At 43.6% G+C, this 13,011-nt stretch overlaps 4 protein-coding genes across 4 annotated transcripts; 2 read left to right on the forward strand and 2 right to left on the reverse strand.

Moving 5' to 3' along the window:
- Positions 1–2,002: 2,002 nt before the first annotated feature.
- SARC_02977 (hypothetical protein) lies at positions 2,003–4,274 on the forward strand (the record flags this gene model as incomplete). The annotated part of the gene is made up of 3 exons (XM_014303229.1): positions 2,003–2,242; positions 2,570–2,759; positions 3,007–4,274. Coding segments are annotated over 3 exons (1,698 nt in total), but the record flags the coding sequence as incomplete, so codon positions are not given.
- A 764-nt stretch (positions 4,275–5,038) lies between these two features.
- On the forward strand, positions 5,039–6,597 carry SARC_02978 (hypothetical protein; the record flags this gene model as incomplete). The annotated part of the gene is made up of 3 exons (XM_014303230.1): positions 5,039–5,251; positions 5,909–5,972; positions 6,498–6,597. The coding sequence occupies 3 exons, from the start codon at positions 5,039–5,041 to the stop codon at positions 6,566–6,568; spliced, it is 348 nt and encodes a 115-aa protein (XP_014158705.1). The 3' UTR covers positions 6,569–6,597.
- Positions 6,598–7,210: 613 nt separating this feature from the next.
- SARC_02979 (hypothetical protein) lies at positions 7,211–10,545 on the reverse strand (the record flags this gene model as incomplete). The annotated part of the gene is made up of 8 exons (XM_014303231.1): positions 7,211–7,891; positions 8,484–8,519; positions 8,800–8,930; positions 9,223–9,494; positions 9,577–9,742; positions 9,910–9,985; positions 10,033–10,206; positions 10,486–10,545. The coding sequence occupies 8 exons, from the start codon at positions 10,543–10,545 to the stop codon at positions 7,880–7,882; spliced, it is 927 nt and encodes a 308-aa protein (XP_014158706.1). The 3' UTR covers positions 7,211–7,879.
- A 372-nt stretch (positions 10,546–10,917) lies between these two features.
- SARC_02980 (hypothetical protein) lies at positions 10,918–12,687 on the reverse strand (the record flags this gene model as incomplete). Its single annotated transcript, XM_014303232.1, has 2 exons — positions 10,918–11,383; positions 12,626–12,687. 2 exons carry the CDS (start codon positions 12,685–12,687, stop codon positions 10,918–10,920), a joined length of 528 nt encoding a protein of 175 aa, XP_014158707.1.
- Positions 12,688–13,011: the final 324 nt, after the last annotated feature.

Genomic DNA, 13,011 nt, shown 5'->3' on the forward strand with positions numbered 1-13,011 from the left:
TATATATATATTATATATATATATATATATATGTATGTATATATGTATATATAGTGTGTGTGTGTGTGTGTGTGTAGTGTCGTGTGTGTATGTTTTGTTTCTATGTATAGTTACACATTGTTCAAGAATATATGCATGAAAAAATATGCTTTAACGTATTGTATGTATTTTCACGTTCTGGTGTCATATATTTTATGCCCTTTGCTTATAGTACATATAGTTCACACAAACACACTATTTTCGTGTGTAAGCGTAAACGAATGTTGGTGTGTGTTTATGTGCCCTACCTACAAGTGTATGTATTCACATTATGTTGAAACATGGTCATTTGTATTTTCTTGCGTTTATGCATACATGTATGTTGGACGCTTACGCTGCAATATATATAGTCGGTGCAGTTTTATACTTATGCACACTTGTGCACTTATTTCGAAATAGAGCACATGTATGCGCATACACATTCTCAGATAAATATAGTTATTGTTGTCATATCTGCACGCCAACGCGTACTTCTATGCACAGTGCATGCGCTCAATGAAGGTGATGCTCGGGTTCTTTAAAATACATATAAGACGGTCTGGCAGTCGTATACAAATCCAGATCGACATAGGCAAAATTCATGAGGTATGGAGCCCTCTAGTCTGTGATTCATATGCGACAAAGCCGACTCAATCGACGCATCACAATTGCTTGCCCATTCCTTAAAACCAACATAGGAAATTGACGCTGAGTTTGTGCGAGGCCGAGAGATCGCAGCGGATATCTTGGGACAAGCACGCAAGTATGTGGCACACGTCAGGGATCTGCATGAGTCAGTTGCGGTAAGTACGCCGTATTTTTAAGATATAGACTAGGACTACCGCAGCTGTGCCGTCCTACAAGAATACGCGATTAGATTCGAGCCATTTCGATACGAGGCCACTCTAAACAATAGATAAGTAGAGAATTTAGTTCTTTTGTACTCGAGGGAGGTTCCAATACGTGAATAACGGGGTTTAAGCAATATCTGGTCATCATTTAGCAGAATTTTTTAAATCCTTTGATCACGATAACCATACCACACATCTATCCAATCACAGAATTGTTAAATCATTCGATCACGGTAACCATACCACACATCTATCCAATCCTCTCCCTCGTATCTCAGGGACAGTTGAATTGGGTTCTATTAATGTACCCCTTCTTGTAATTGCACAGATATGGAACCAGTTTTTCGATCTTATGAACGTACCTGCTCCCAATCGAGCAGCCCAGAGCACATCCATAGGCGCAACATATCAATCACAAACGAATGAACAACTCAGAGACACAGTATCGGACCACGGAAACAACGTATGGCCTGATGGGAAGGCCCAGACCCACGCACACAGCAATATGCACACCAACACACACACCAACACACACACCCACACACGCCCAAATACACACAACGAGTCACACAGCGACGTGTATGATAGCACACACACCACCGACGACAGCGGCGATGATGTGGTTATGGGGGGACTCAAAGAGGCAATCGTTACAGACATCGATGCGCGATCAGACTGCCCATCGGACGCTGGGGTGACGCAGCTTAAGCCCAGTGCACTGGTCAGTGGGTTTCATTGTTGGTGGCATCTACGAACTGTATACATATGTGTTGGATAAAATAGGGCTCTATCCTCATGAGTGCTTTCTTTGTTTGTAGACTCATTCTGTATAGATATAGATATCGACGGACAGTTGTTTGTGGACACCACATCAGATAGAGCATCGTTACTCGTATATGGCTGCTACATACAAATGTACGTGTGCAGTAATCGTCTTGACATATTGTCGTGCTCGGATTTGAATTTTTTTTAACCCGTTCATGTATATTGGTCGTACTAACCTTATCTGATCTGGACATCGGCGCTCCCGAGTGATTGGTGTAAACGTAATAGCAAGTTATGACAAATAGCTCATGTGTACCCATAGTTACAATTCTGATCCTACTATCGTGTCCTTGTCATTGCAAATTCAGGAACGACCGTCAAGACCACCGGTGGGCATAGACGCGGAATCCCCCAGTGTAGGGACTTTGTTCGACTCGCCTCTACGCACTACGCGAGTGTTCGATACGCCTTTCGCCTTGTCATCGCACAAAGCAACCACGCATCGGCACACAAGCACGCATAAGAACGCCTACGAGGAGATAAATCCGACTGAGAGTGATGTCAACTCGCTGGACATCAAGGGTGTCACGCTCGACATGGACAAGGAGGTGAATATATTGTTAACAACATGACCCAATGTATGTGCGATGCGTGCGTGTTTCATATCGCAACGTAGTTGTTGCGCACTCTTTCTCGTATTAAACCTGTGCAGGATTGTTGACTCGGGTTCGGTTGCTGTTTAGTGCTCTGTGTGATCTGGCTTGCATGAGTTTTCTGCACTGCACCTGTACACTAAACCGAAAGCACGGGGCGCTTGAACGATAAAAGTTCAGCCTTATTACAATCTCGCTCACCTAATAAGAATCACAAGACGCTGCAAACCTGTCCTTACGCCAGCCAACTAATAAGTGAGTGTTCATGTGGTGTGTAATCAGGCAGACGATGACACGGAAGACGAAGAAGCAGCCGATAATGTCACCACCTTCATCTCACTAGCTCCGGGATCAACAGATAGCCGTGCCAGCTCGCACAGCACACACGCATATAATAACCACGCCAACAGTGAATTCAAAGGCAAACTGACCTTCAAGAGAATAGGCGACTCCGGTAGGAAATATACACAAGGTGCGTTGAGTATCTGAAGTGTAGTTGGTTTGAGTTTTTGGTTGTTGATGGTACGTGTGTACAGCACGTGTCTGTTTATGTTCTGGATATGCTCTTAAGATCCACAGCTCTATAGCACTTTATCCTTATATATCTCACTCTGTGTGAAGATAGTGAGTTCGAGTGAGCTTCGGCGCACGAGTCTGGGGCAATGTGATTACTAGGTACTAACATACGAATGCACCCATTTTTTTTTCTATTATTACAGATTCAGAGTCTAAGGTCGACGCAAATCCTAGTGCAGGCAATAGCGCTGACCCAGCCAGGCCATTCGCGTTTGCAGTTCCCCTACCAAAGAACGCTATCACCCACGACACAAGCAATTCCACACAAATACCAGAGGCTCGAAATAGAACACATGGATCTAATATCCCAGAAGACGTGCACACAGAGGATACATACACAGACAAGCTGCGCACATCCAGTAACGACACCGGCATACAAGAAACAATACTCAAAACACACGCAGAGACAAATTCCCATGTACAGCTGTATGATAGCGATAGGGGTGGGTTGGATTCTGAGGATTCAGTGGGTTGCTCACCCACTCGCACAATCAAAATGATGCCAACTCCACAGAAAACAGATTCAGCCCTAATATCAGGCCCTGACATACAGGAGCCAGTGCGCGATGCTGCAGATATGGATGTATCTTTAGACAAGGAGAACGATGTCAACAGCCCAAATACACGCTACACTGAACAAGCACGCGCACACGTGCACACAGCCACAAAGGCACTTCTGGATACTTTTAGACAAGCAACGTTAGGCGCCACTGGTAGTTTAAAGAGTGTGTCTGAGGGACTAGCAAGCGGACAGCGCACAGATACACTTAGTATCGTGGCAAGGGCGGAAATTGGTGAAGGGATCGCCATAGATGGTAGTTCAGGCGTTGACGCTTATCGGCAAGATGTGTATTCAAATAACAAGGGGACAAAGGCCGACGCAGACCCGAATATAGGTGCGTACAGCAATGCAGACAGAAGCCCAGATGCGAAAGAAAAAGGGGCTTACGCAGCTGAAGACATACTTAAGCACACGGCCGATGAGATTCCTATGCACACAGCTGAGGAGACTAATGCAGACAGTGAAGAGAGTACGGACGAACTGGAAACACCCGCATTTATCAGGAACAATCCACGACTCAGTAGGTACGGCGGAAGGCAAAGTGTGGGACCAGTAGACATAGCAGGTGCGCATTCACGCGATGAGACTCAGCCGAAAAGCCAAACACAAATACACACAAAGACGCACGCCAGTACACTGCCAACTAGCGTTGGGCTTGCGCAATTACACTCGGCTGCGAAGACCCATACGCACTCACAACACGTTGCCACAAATTTGATGAGAGGGCATGCGGATGGCATGGTGTCTACAACTACAAAGGTCAACGTGATTGCGACGGATACGCTGGGCGTGGGTGGCAGTTCAGCTGCCACAGGTGCGTCTACCTGTTTGCCAGGTGTCAATATATAGATATGTGTGTGTGCATCCCTTTTTTGCTGGTCAACCCCTGGAATGTCCTTTGTGCTGTATGTGCATATTAAAAGTTCTGTTTCAGTGGCGGCCGGTATGTGACTCGTACATGGGCGTATACATGTGTGTACTCGAACATGGGCGTATACATGTGTGACTTCGTATGCTGTACCGAGTTATCAGATTGTGTTGAACTGTATTCTGTTCTCCGTATGTTTACTGAGAAATACCTTCGTGTACAGTTCGGCACTATGATCCAACGATCTATTTCTGTGGTATGCCTTGCTGTACTCCGACAAACTTCCGTGTGCAGTTGATAGTTGATACAGATATGCGCGTGCTCTTCGTGAGCTGCAAGTGCATGTAAGGATGTGTATCTGCCACATGCATGTGCAGGTGTGGTCATGTGGCACGCCCATGCTACCACTCTGTTCGCCACCACAAACTCAAATGCATTGCAGAATTACAGGGAGGAGTTGGTAATTATTAGGTGGTGCAGTGATGCAAATCAGTGTTGAAGTAGATGGATAGCCAACTGTTAAGCAACGATGCTGCCAAAGTGGAACAGGCTGATGGCGGAAAGGAAGCATCCTCGATCAATCGGACTGATCAGTCAAAGCTTAAATGCGCATATATACACAGTCACCATTTTATACTCATGGAAGCTGTCTGCCTGTTCTCACTGTAGAAGCTATAGGTGCTCGCAATTGTCCACACACTCTCACACATTCGAAACTATTGTTGCATTTTGCATTGGTCATATAATGCAACGTACAGCGCTGAATCAAGATCAAGTCACTGGCAGCGATACAAATGATCCCATGGCCGATGGAAGTGACGGGGACGGAGAACCGGATGTCGAGTTCAAGATTGAGTTATTCCCGATCTCTTACCAAACTGGGTCTGCCAAAGACGAATTGTGGGCTGTGTGGAGTTTGTTCTGGGAAGACAGCGAGTCCGACAATGCCAGGTCTTACGTATGTTTTCGTACTAGGCGATCGATCTGTTAGCGATTTGCCACGGCCACGTATCTGCCTTCAGTGCTTGTTTTGGAATGTGACGTGTCGCTGTCTATATATTTTTTGGATTCGCCTATTAGCTTGTGATATAGCTACGGCCCTTCCTTAGTGCTTGTTCTGGAATGCATTGCGTGGGTGTAGATTGATATCGCTTGGGGCTATCAGTGAACTGCACAATGTAGGAGTCCGTGTATTCTCTTTGATCGTATGATGTGTGTTTTTAACTATATCAATCGTTCGGAGAATTGGTTGGTTCAACTAACAGTCAGTGTTTTGTTTCTACTTGTTTGCGCCTAGCAGTTCGGTAATCATATTGAGGAACTGAATATACGTTGACGTCGCCATAACCTATTTGTTCATTTTTTTGGAACCTGAACATACCGTCCGAACGAACAAGCAAGGGTCTTTGCCAAACAGATACTTTGGTTGAGGTCGCTTTCCGGGTACCAGTTTTAAGTGCTTAGCTAGGGGGTTTTACGTTTTTAAAGCCTTTCCTCAACTGATTGTGTTTGTGTATTCATTGCTACATCTCTTGGTGCGTGATTCCTTCGCATCGTACATTGAGTCATAATAGACCCTAAATTACACAAATCATCTTTTACTACACCATACCAGACCATGGAATCCCTACGAACTCGCTTCCCCAATTTCGCACCCGACGGCTTGCGTCTGATTATCAGTATGTTATCATTTTAGTGTGTGTTATGTCGTGTATCAAATAATCAGCGTCAAACGTTGCTTGCCTCCCTGCAAGCTGAAAGGGAGGAGAGTATTCGGTATGTGGATTTGCTTCGCATTTGGTTCTCGCATTTTACTCTAACCGAAAACCACAAACATGTACGCTTCTGGTGATCTATGGCAGACGAACGCTTATGGCATAGGAGACTTGTTATTTCGCGTAAAGCGTACTCTCACCATATCTATGTATATAATGAGCAGACCATCATCAGACTTTCAGGTTCTTACACCTACATCCACTAGGATGACTTGAGTTGTACTCATCCATTTCCATACAAATAGACATGTACTTATATTTTACAAGTGTATTCGTCCTGCAACATACTAATGCAGACCTCTCTAAACATGTACACGATTTTATTCATAAGTAAACACATACAGATATAAATGATTTTTGTAGCGTACTTCTAAACCAGCCCAGTAGAACCTCAATTATAATTACCTCCTGTATCTTACTTCATTCTAGATATGCTGAAGGAGCGAAGTTTAATTGGTGAAGTTCTTCAAGGCGGGGCCTTTGCCTACCATTTAGCTTGACGGCACAAGCACAATGCATAGTAAATTCGTTGTGATAATAAAAATATATAATTCTAAGATCACAAAACGTCTGATCACTCGATCGATTTATGGGCTTCAATACTATGATTCGAACGTTTGTATTATTCGAAGACTGATCTGAAAGGAAATTTGGTTAATGATAATTGAAAGGTTTTGAGTAAAAATTCTTTCAGGACTACCCAATAGGGAATCCATTTGAGGTAATACTTCAATTCAATATAATATAACTTGGATAATAAAATGGAATTTCAGGGATCGCGCAGCCCAGTCATCTCATGTGTGTTTCTTCTGGAGATCCGGTATCAATCCGATTAGTGCGTATAAACTCATTTCGCCCATATTCGTCAAGCAGATCATACCAATGCACGATTTCTAAGTATGTGAACATGACTGGAAAGGATTGCCCCTCCGTCAATACAATGACTCCTATTCTGGCGCCAAAAGCTGACCTAATTACATCCGAATACCATGTCGGTGAGGATTGAGGAAGTGTCACATCAAGCAAAACCGCAGCGTAAGGTTTTATCACGCACGTTTCATAATCTTGAGTTTCCACTGCGCAGAAGGAAGGGCTCCTCTTTTCACATTTCAAACGACAAATATACTAATTTTTAACTTTACTCGCTCACTTACAGTTGCTCTGATAAATTAACTATGTTTTTCGACCTGAATGAAGGTCTCACCCATAAAATGACTTCAAACTAGAAGTACGAAGTAAAATGTCCGCTTTCCAAACTGTAGATGATATGCTTTTGAATTCAGCTTCAGTTGGGTGGTAGTTATAAATATTCGTGGGTGCAGAGTGAACTCGGAGAGTGATGGGCTGCAAGAGGGTCTTCAATTGTAGCACCGCACGCTGAAATGGATCATTTCTTCACTCCTCGTGGGCACACGAGTTTGTGAATCTTGTAATTGTTCTTCTGGCATGCGACATTGCAATAGAAGACACTCGGGCAGCATTGATTAGTAGTTGCTACGCCGCACACTACACAAATCTTCTTCTCCGTCGGTACCGTTACCTTACCCAGTCTGTGAACCATTGACTTGGGCCACTTCGCTAAAGTCGGTGAATGTAGCATCCATTTCGGTGGAAAGGCATTATCAATTGGAGGCTACCCTGGCATACGTATTTCAGGTTTTTCAGCATCCAACCCTTTCTGATACTCTTTAGCATTCTGGATATCTGTAGGCAGTTGTAGATAAAGAGAACCTAAAGAGTAGTGTGCATCTGGCATCTTTCTGTGATCCGGGGGGCTGTCCCTGATGAACGCGTCGATCGCTTCTTGAGTTTTAATTGGTAGGCTGCATTTTAAACAACAAAATTAGATGATTAGTGCCTTCCACTGGCAGTCTTGAAACAAAGATTCAAGCGACAGGGGCGTAAATTTCACATTTCTTTGTTGCTTATGTAGTAAACTACTCAGTTTCAGCGTGTACCGCAGAGCATCGGCTACAAGTCTAATGTACTTCAGTGGAACTAGAACCATAACCTGGTCTGATTTCAATGCTTATACCATTCCATATTTTAAAAAACAATACAAAGGGGGCCTACTTGAACAACGAGAAAGATATACCACTTTGCATATGTTAAATTGAACAGTAGGTGGTTCAAGATGTCTCACTCCGACTATAAAGCTGACAGCATATAATTATATTATCACTCCGATGTACTCTTTTACAAAACAATGCTTAAATCGTGGTACCAGTCGGTGCGACCGGGGTCTCGTTCCAAGGCACGACAGACGAATGAAGAAGACAGATGAAACATGCTAGCAAATTGATATGCACTGCCAAGTAGACGCGTGATATCAGCTTCTTCGGGATGAAGTTTCACCAAGTGTGAGAACCTAACTACCATCTCGCGAATACGGGGGGTGGAATCGGGGTGACTTACCAAATAAAAGGATGCGTCTGCGTGCACCCCATTCTCCTGTTGAATATAGGCATAGCATCCAAAATGTTTATAGTGAAATGTATATTATGATTTGGATAAAACCCCTACTGAGCTGAACAAGTGCCTCAAAATGTTAATGAACGCCCTTGAAGCAGTTGCCATGATTAACTGCATAAAATAGTTCAAGGGCAAATGTTGCAAGGTTGATTCTTTCCTATATATAACTTCTACTTAGAATAACATGTAGTACGTAATTGAAAACCAATCACCGGTTTCGTTAGGACCTCGCAAATTTGACAGCATCATATAAACCTACCATGTGCAGACGTTTCGTAGCGACTAGCTTAATCAGTCGAACCTCGTTCGTTGAAGATGCTACTATATCGGAGAGCCTGGCCACTTTTCGCAAATCAGCCAAATATTCGTCAGCGTATTGAGCACTTATATCTGGTGTATGAGCAATGAACAAAATGTTCGGAAGTCAGCTAAAGTATTTAGTGAACGGTTAACGCAGCGGAGAACGACGATAAAACACTATAGATGAAAAAATATTGTAAAGAAACGGCGACATAACCCATCTCATACAGATGGTGCCACATCGGTAAATGGTTAATAAAACTACATTAAAATAAGCAAAATAGGTGGGAATCCATCGTGAAGGATATATGTAACAGCAGCAGACTTCGGAGGCTTGTCCATGTAAATGCCCAATCGAGGGCTGTCCAGCATGACACGTTACCTGCGGCCATACCCACTACGCGGTCGAGGACTCTGACGTTCAACTCGAAAGCTTTCATATAGTCTTGCGCCCCAACAAATCCTTCCTTTGCCCGCATCCATATCCGCTCCAGAGTCGTATCATCAGCGGTAGACTCAATGGGCTTCAGAGTGGGTTGTTTGTGCGTCGCCATACTTTTATAAGATTCCCGCAAAGGGTTCAACATTTCTGCTTTCTCGGCAAGCAATGTACTAACATCGCCTTCAGCATCAGCAGAGGGTGTACAAGTGTCCCTGAAATGTGGCAAGTACCGGGTGTTGCGTTCTCGCATAGAAAGACCTTGAAAAGCAAGATTAGATTATTTCTCGTACGTACATATTTTTGTACCGATCTCTGTCAGTATCTAGATTGCTTTCGGGGTAGCCGCTGACCAATTTTGTGAAGCGCTGATACATCCGTCTGGCCTCTATCGGATCGAGCTTACAGCTATATCCGGTTGCGAGGCACTTCTGTGAGAAGATGCAGCGCTCGACCAGATGCCCTGAAGTGCTAATGATTTGCAAAGATTAGGATGGCGCGTAGGTCCACAAATTGCATAGATCAAGAGTCACTGGTTCAAAAGCCGCTAGCATGCACTGTATGAGAATATACACGTACATCTATCCGAATAGCATATTGCACCACATACTCATACAATCAAATGCATACCTTTGTTTCCATCCCTAGTTGTATCTATCCCGTTGATTGAAGCTTTTTTCAGCGCGGCGTAAGCCTTCTCAGGCACCTTCCTTAGTTTATGTACAGTTCACCAAGAGTATTGTATACACTCACGGCACCCATCGCTCCGGCTCGTTCGTAGTACTCTGCTGCCTTATCAAAGTCTTGAAGCACGCCTCCTTCACCCTGTTGGTGGTTGTCCGCCAGCAGCAACATATCAAAAGCACTCTTGACAGGAGCTTCTTCCTCAACCAGCTTGGTGCTTGTGCTTGCACTTGCACTCGGGATCTATAAATTAACCGAAGTGTTTGAAAACTCTAGCGGCCGCGATAAACAACATGGTAAATCAGCACAACGATGATAACAAAGATGCTCACAAATATAAAAGCAAAAAGATCTATCGCACGACCCACGCTAATTATATTGCTTCGCTATAGCACTGTTATATATTCCTTAACTGAAGTCCGGTGGAAAAGCATATCGAAAGCACACAGCACAGGCAGAACGCGTATGGGTTTACAATTCGATACAAACCGCACAGAATGTGTACATACCTCGTTTGCATACGCAACGTTGCAGCAACGCAGCCGCTTCTGGAATATCGCCCGCCTTCGCCTGCCCCAACATCTACTTTGCCAATTCTAGATCCTTTTTACATTACCACCTTCTTCACTTATCAAAAGCATGGCAATTCGTACATGTTTCGGGTAGCCCACCTGCATCTGATGTTTGCTACTTAGAATACACTTGTCGTTTACTATCCTAGAATACACTTGCTACTGACAGAGACATACTTATATTTGTTGTTTGCTGTCCTGGATAACGCTTGTTATTGACAGCAGGCTTGCTTGTACCTGTTGTTATATGGATAGGACATGCAAAGTCAGTCAGCCCTCACGGCTTATAAACCCCATTTGTCAGGAAAACTTCCAAGTTATTCATACCAAGCAGGCACCCGAGCTCGGCCGAGCGAACGTAGTTCAAACGCTTTGTGGTAATCTAGATTCGCTCCCCCTGCTGTCCCTGTATGCGTTTACCCATAAGGTTCTCGACTTCTACGTCACCGATATCCAAGTGTACTTTTGAGCCACCAATTTTGAAATATGGTTTCGGTTCAGCCGCTTCTCTGGCCCAGCGTAACAATTTTTTGTTGTTACCAGTAAGACAGGCAAGGTCGTATTGGCCCTCCGCATTGCCCAACACTGCCGCCTCCTTGTATGCCGCCATAGCCCGCTTCAGTTTGCCACTATCTCGGAACTTGTGCCCTTTCACCACCAGATTGTATTGCTGTAGGCTCAAATCACTCACTGGTTGGTGTCCGCAATCACAAGCAAGTGGGTTCAACTTGCTCATCTTCACGTAAAATTGTATCAGTTGTGCTTGGAAGTCAGGGTCGCCGCCTGCTTGCCCTAAAAAGAATTCACTCGTGTTGCCAGCAAAGCCAGATGTGTTGGAGACAACAAGCCTGAGTACGTATAAATGGGTACCCGTGAGGTAGTGAGAAAGTAGCATTCAGACTCGGGATGTACTTTTATACCACAGCTGATAGTGACTTTAGTTGGTGCGAAAATTTTGTATATATAAGCGCATTCGCATGAACTTCAATGTGATTGTGAATGTGATTGTGATTGTCCAATTCCGTATAGCGTCGATGTGGCGAGTTCAAAGAAATACAACCGCCGAAACCCCAGCACACTTGCACTTTTCGATATCTTTAGGCTAAAGTGAGAAGCTTGAGCGATTGAACGTACAGCAGCAGCAATCAAGAGACGATGCGTGCAAGCACCCCCACACATATCCGGTATATGAAACATGGCTACGTAACAGTTACAAGTGACTAGGACTACAAAACATCCCAAAATGCTACATATAGCCAACAAAGACATGTAACAAAGTACAATACCTGCCATATATGTAAACAATACGTTGCGATTGCTAACAGTCTGTCTTCGTTCCTCTATACCCAAAAAGGAAATCTGTTATACACGTATCTCGTAGTTCTCTCTTCTACCATCGTTAACATACTTTCAGTTTCTTCTGGCATCGTTAACATGCTTCTTTTTGCATTGTCAACATACTTTCTTCTGGTATCATTAACATACTTTCTTCAGGCATTGTTAACATACTTTCGTCTGGCGTCGATAACATACTTTCTTCTGGCATCGTTAACATACTTTTGTTAACATACTTTCTTCTGGCAACGTTAAAATACTTTCTTCTGATATCATTAATATACTTTCTTCTGGCACCGTTAACATACTTTTTCTGGCCTCGTTATTATACTTTCTTCTGGTATTGCTAACATACTTTATTTTGGCATTGTTAACATACTTTCAGCTCGCATCGTTAACATACTTTCTTCTTGTGGCATCGTTAACATACTTTCTTCTTGTGGCATCGTTAACATACTTTTGTTAACATACTTTCTTCTGGCATCGTTATAATACTGACTTCTGACATCATTAATATACTTTCTTCTGCTTAGCTAACATACTTTCTATTGGCATCGGCATTATACTTTCTTCTGGCATTGTTATCATACTTTCTTCTGGCATCACTAACATACTTTCTTCTGCCATCGTTAATATACTTACTTTTAGCATTGTTAACTTACTTTCAGCTCTCATCGTTAACATACTTTCTTCTGGCATTGTTAACATAGTTTCTGGCATCGTTAACATATGTTCTTCTAGCATCATTAACATACTTTCTTCTGACATCATTCACATATTTCTTCCTGGCATCCTTAGCATACTTCCTGTTAAACATTCATCTATCTCCAAGGTACAAACACACCTGGCTTCTGCTGCTTGAGCGATACCATCTCTACTGCGGTCAACAGCACTCAGTCATCAGGCACGAGCTTCATACATTCAATGCAAGTAACCTTAGCTTCCTTTCATAGTTCAAGACCTGCGAGGGGCTCACATGGCGCACGATAATACTTCACGTTGCGGCCGTCCAATTCAATTGTGTCCTCAGCATCATCTCGGACTAGTTTGTCGTTCAAGGCGCAACGTACATAGTGTACGATTCGAATAGAGCTCGACCTACACACATTGTATGAGAAAATAATGTTTGTGAAGACGTGGG

This window comes from Sphaeroforma arctica (genome assembly GCF_001186125.1).
Source record: "Sphaeroforma arctica JP610 unplaced genomic scaffold supercont1.143, whole genome shotgun sequence".
Taxonomy (NCBI): Eukaryota; class Ichthyosporea; order Ichthyophonida; genus Sphaeroforma; species Sphaeroforma arctica.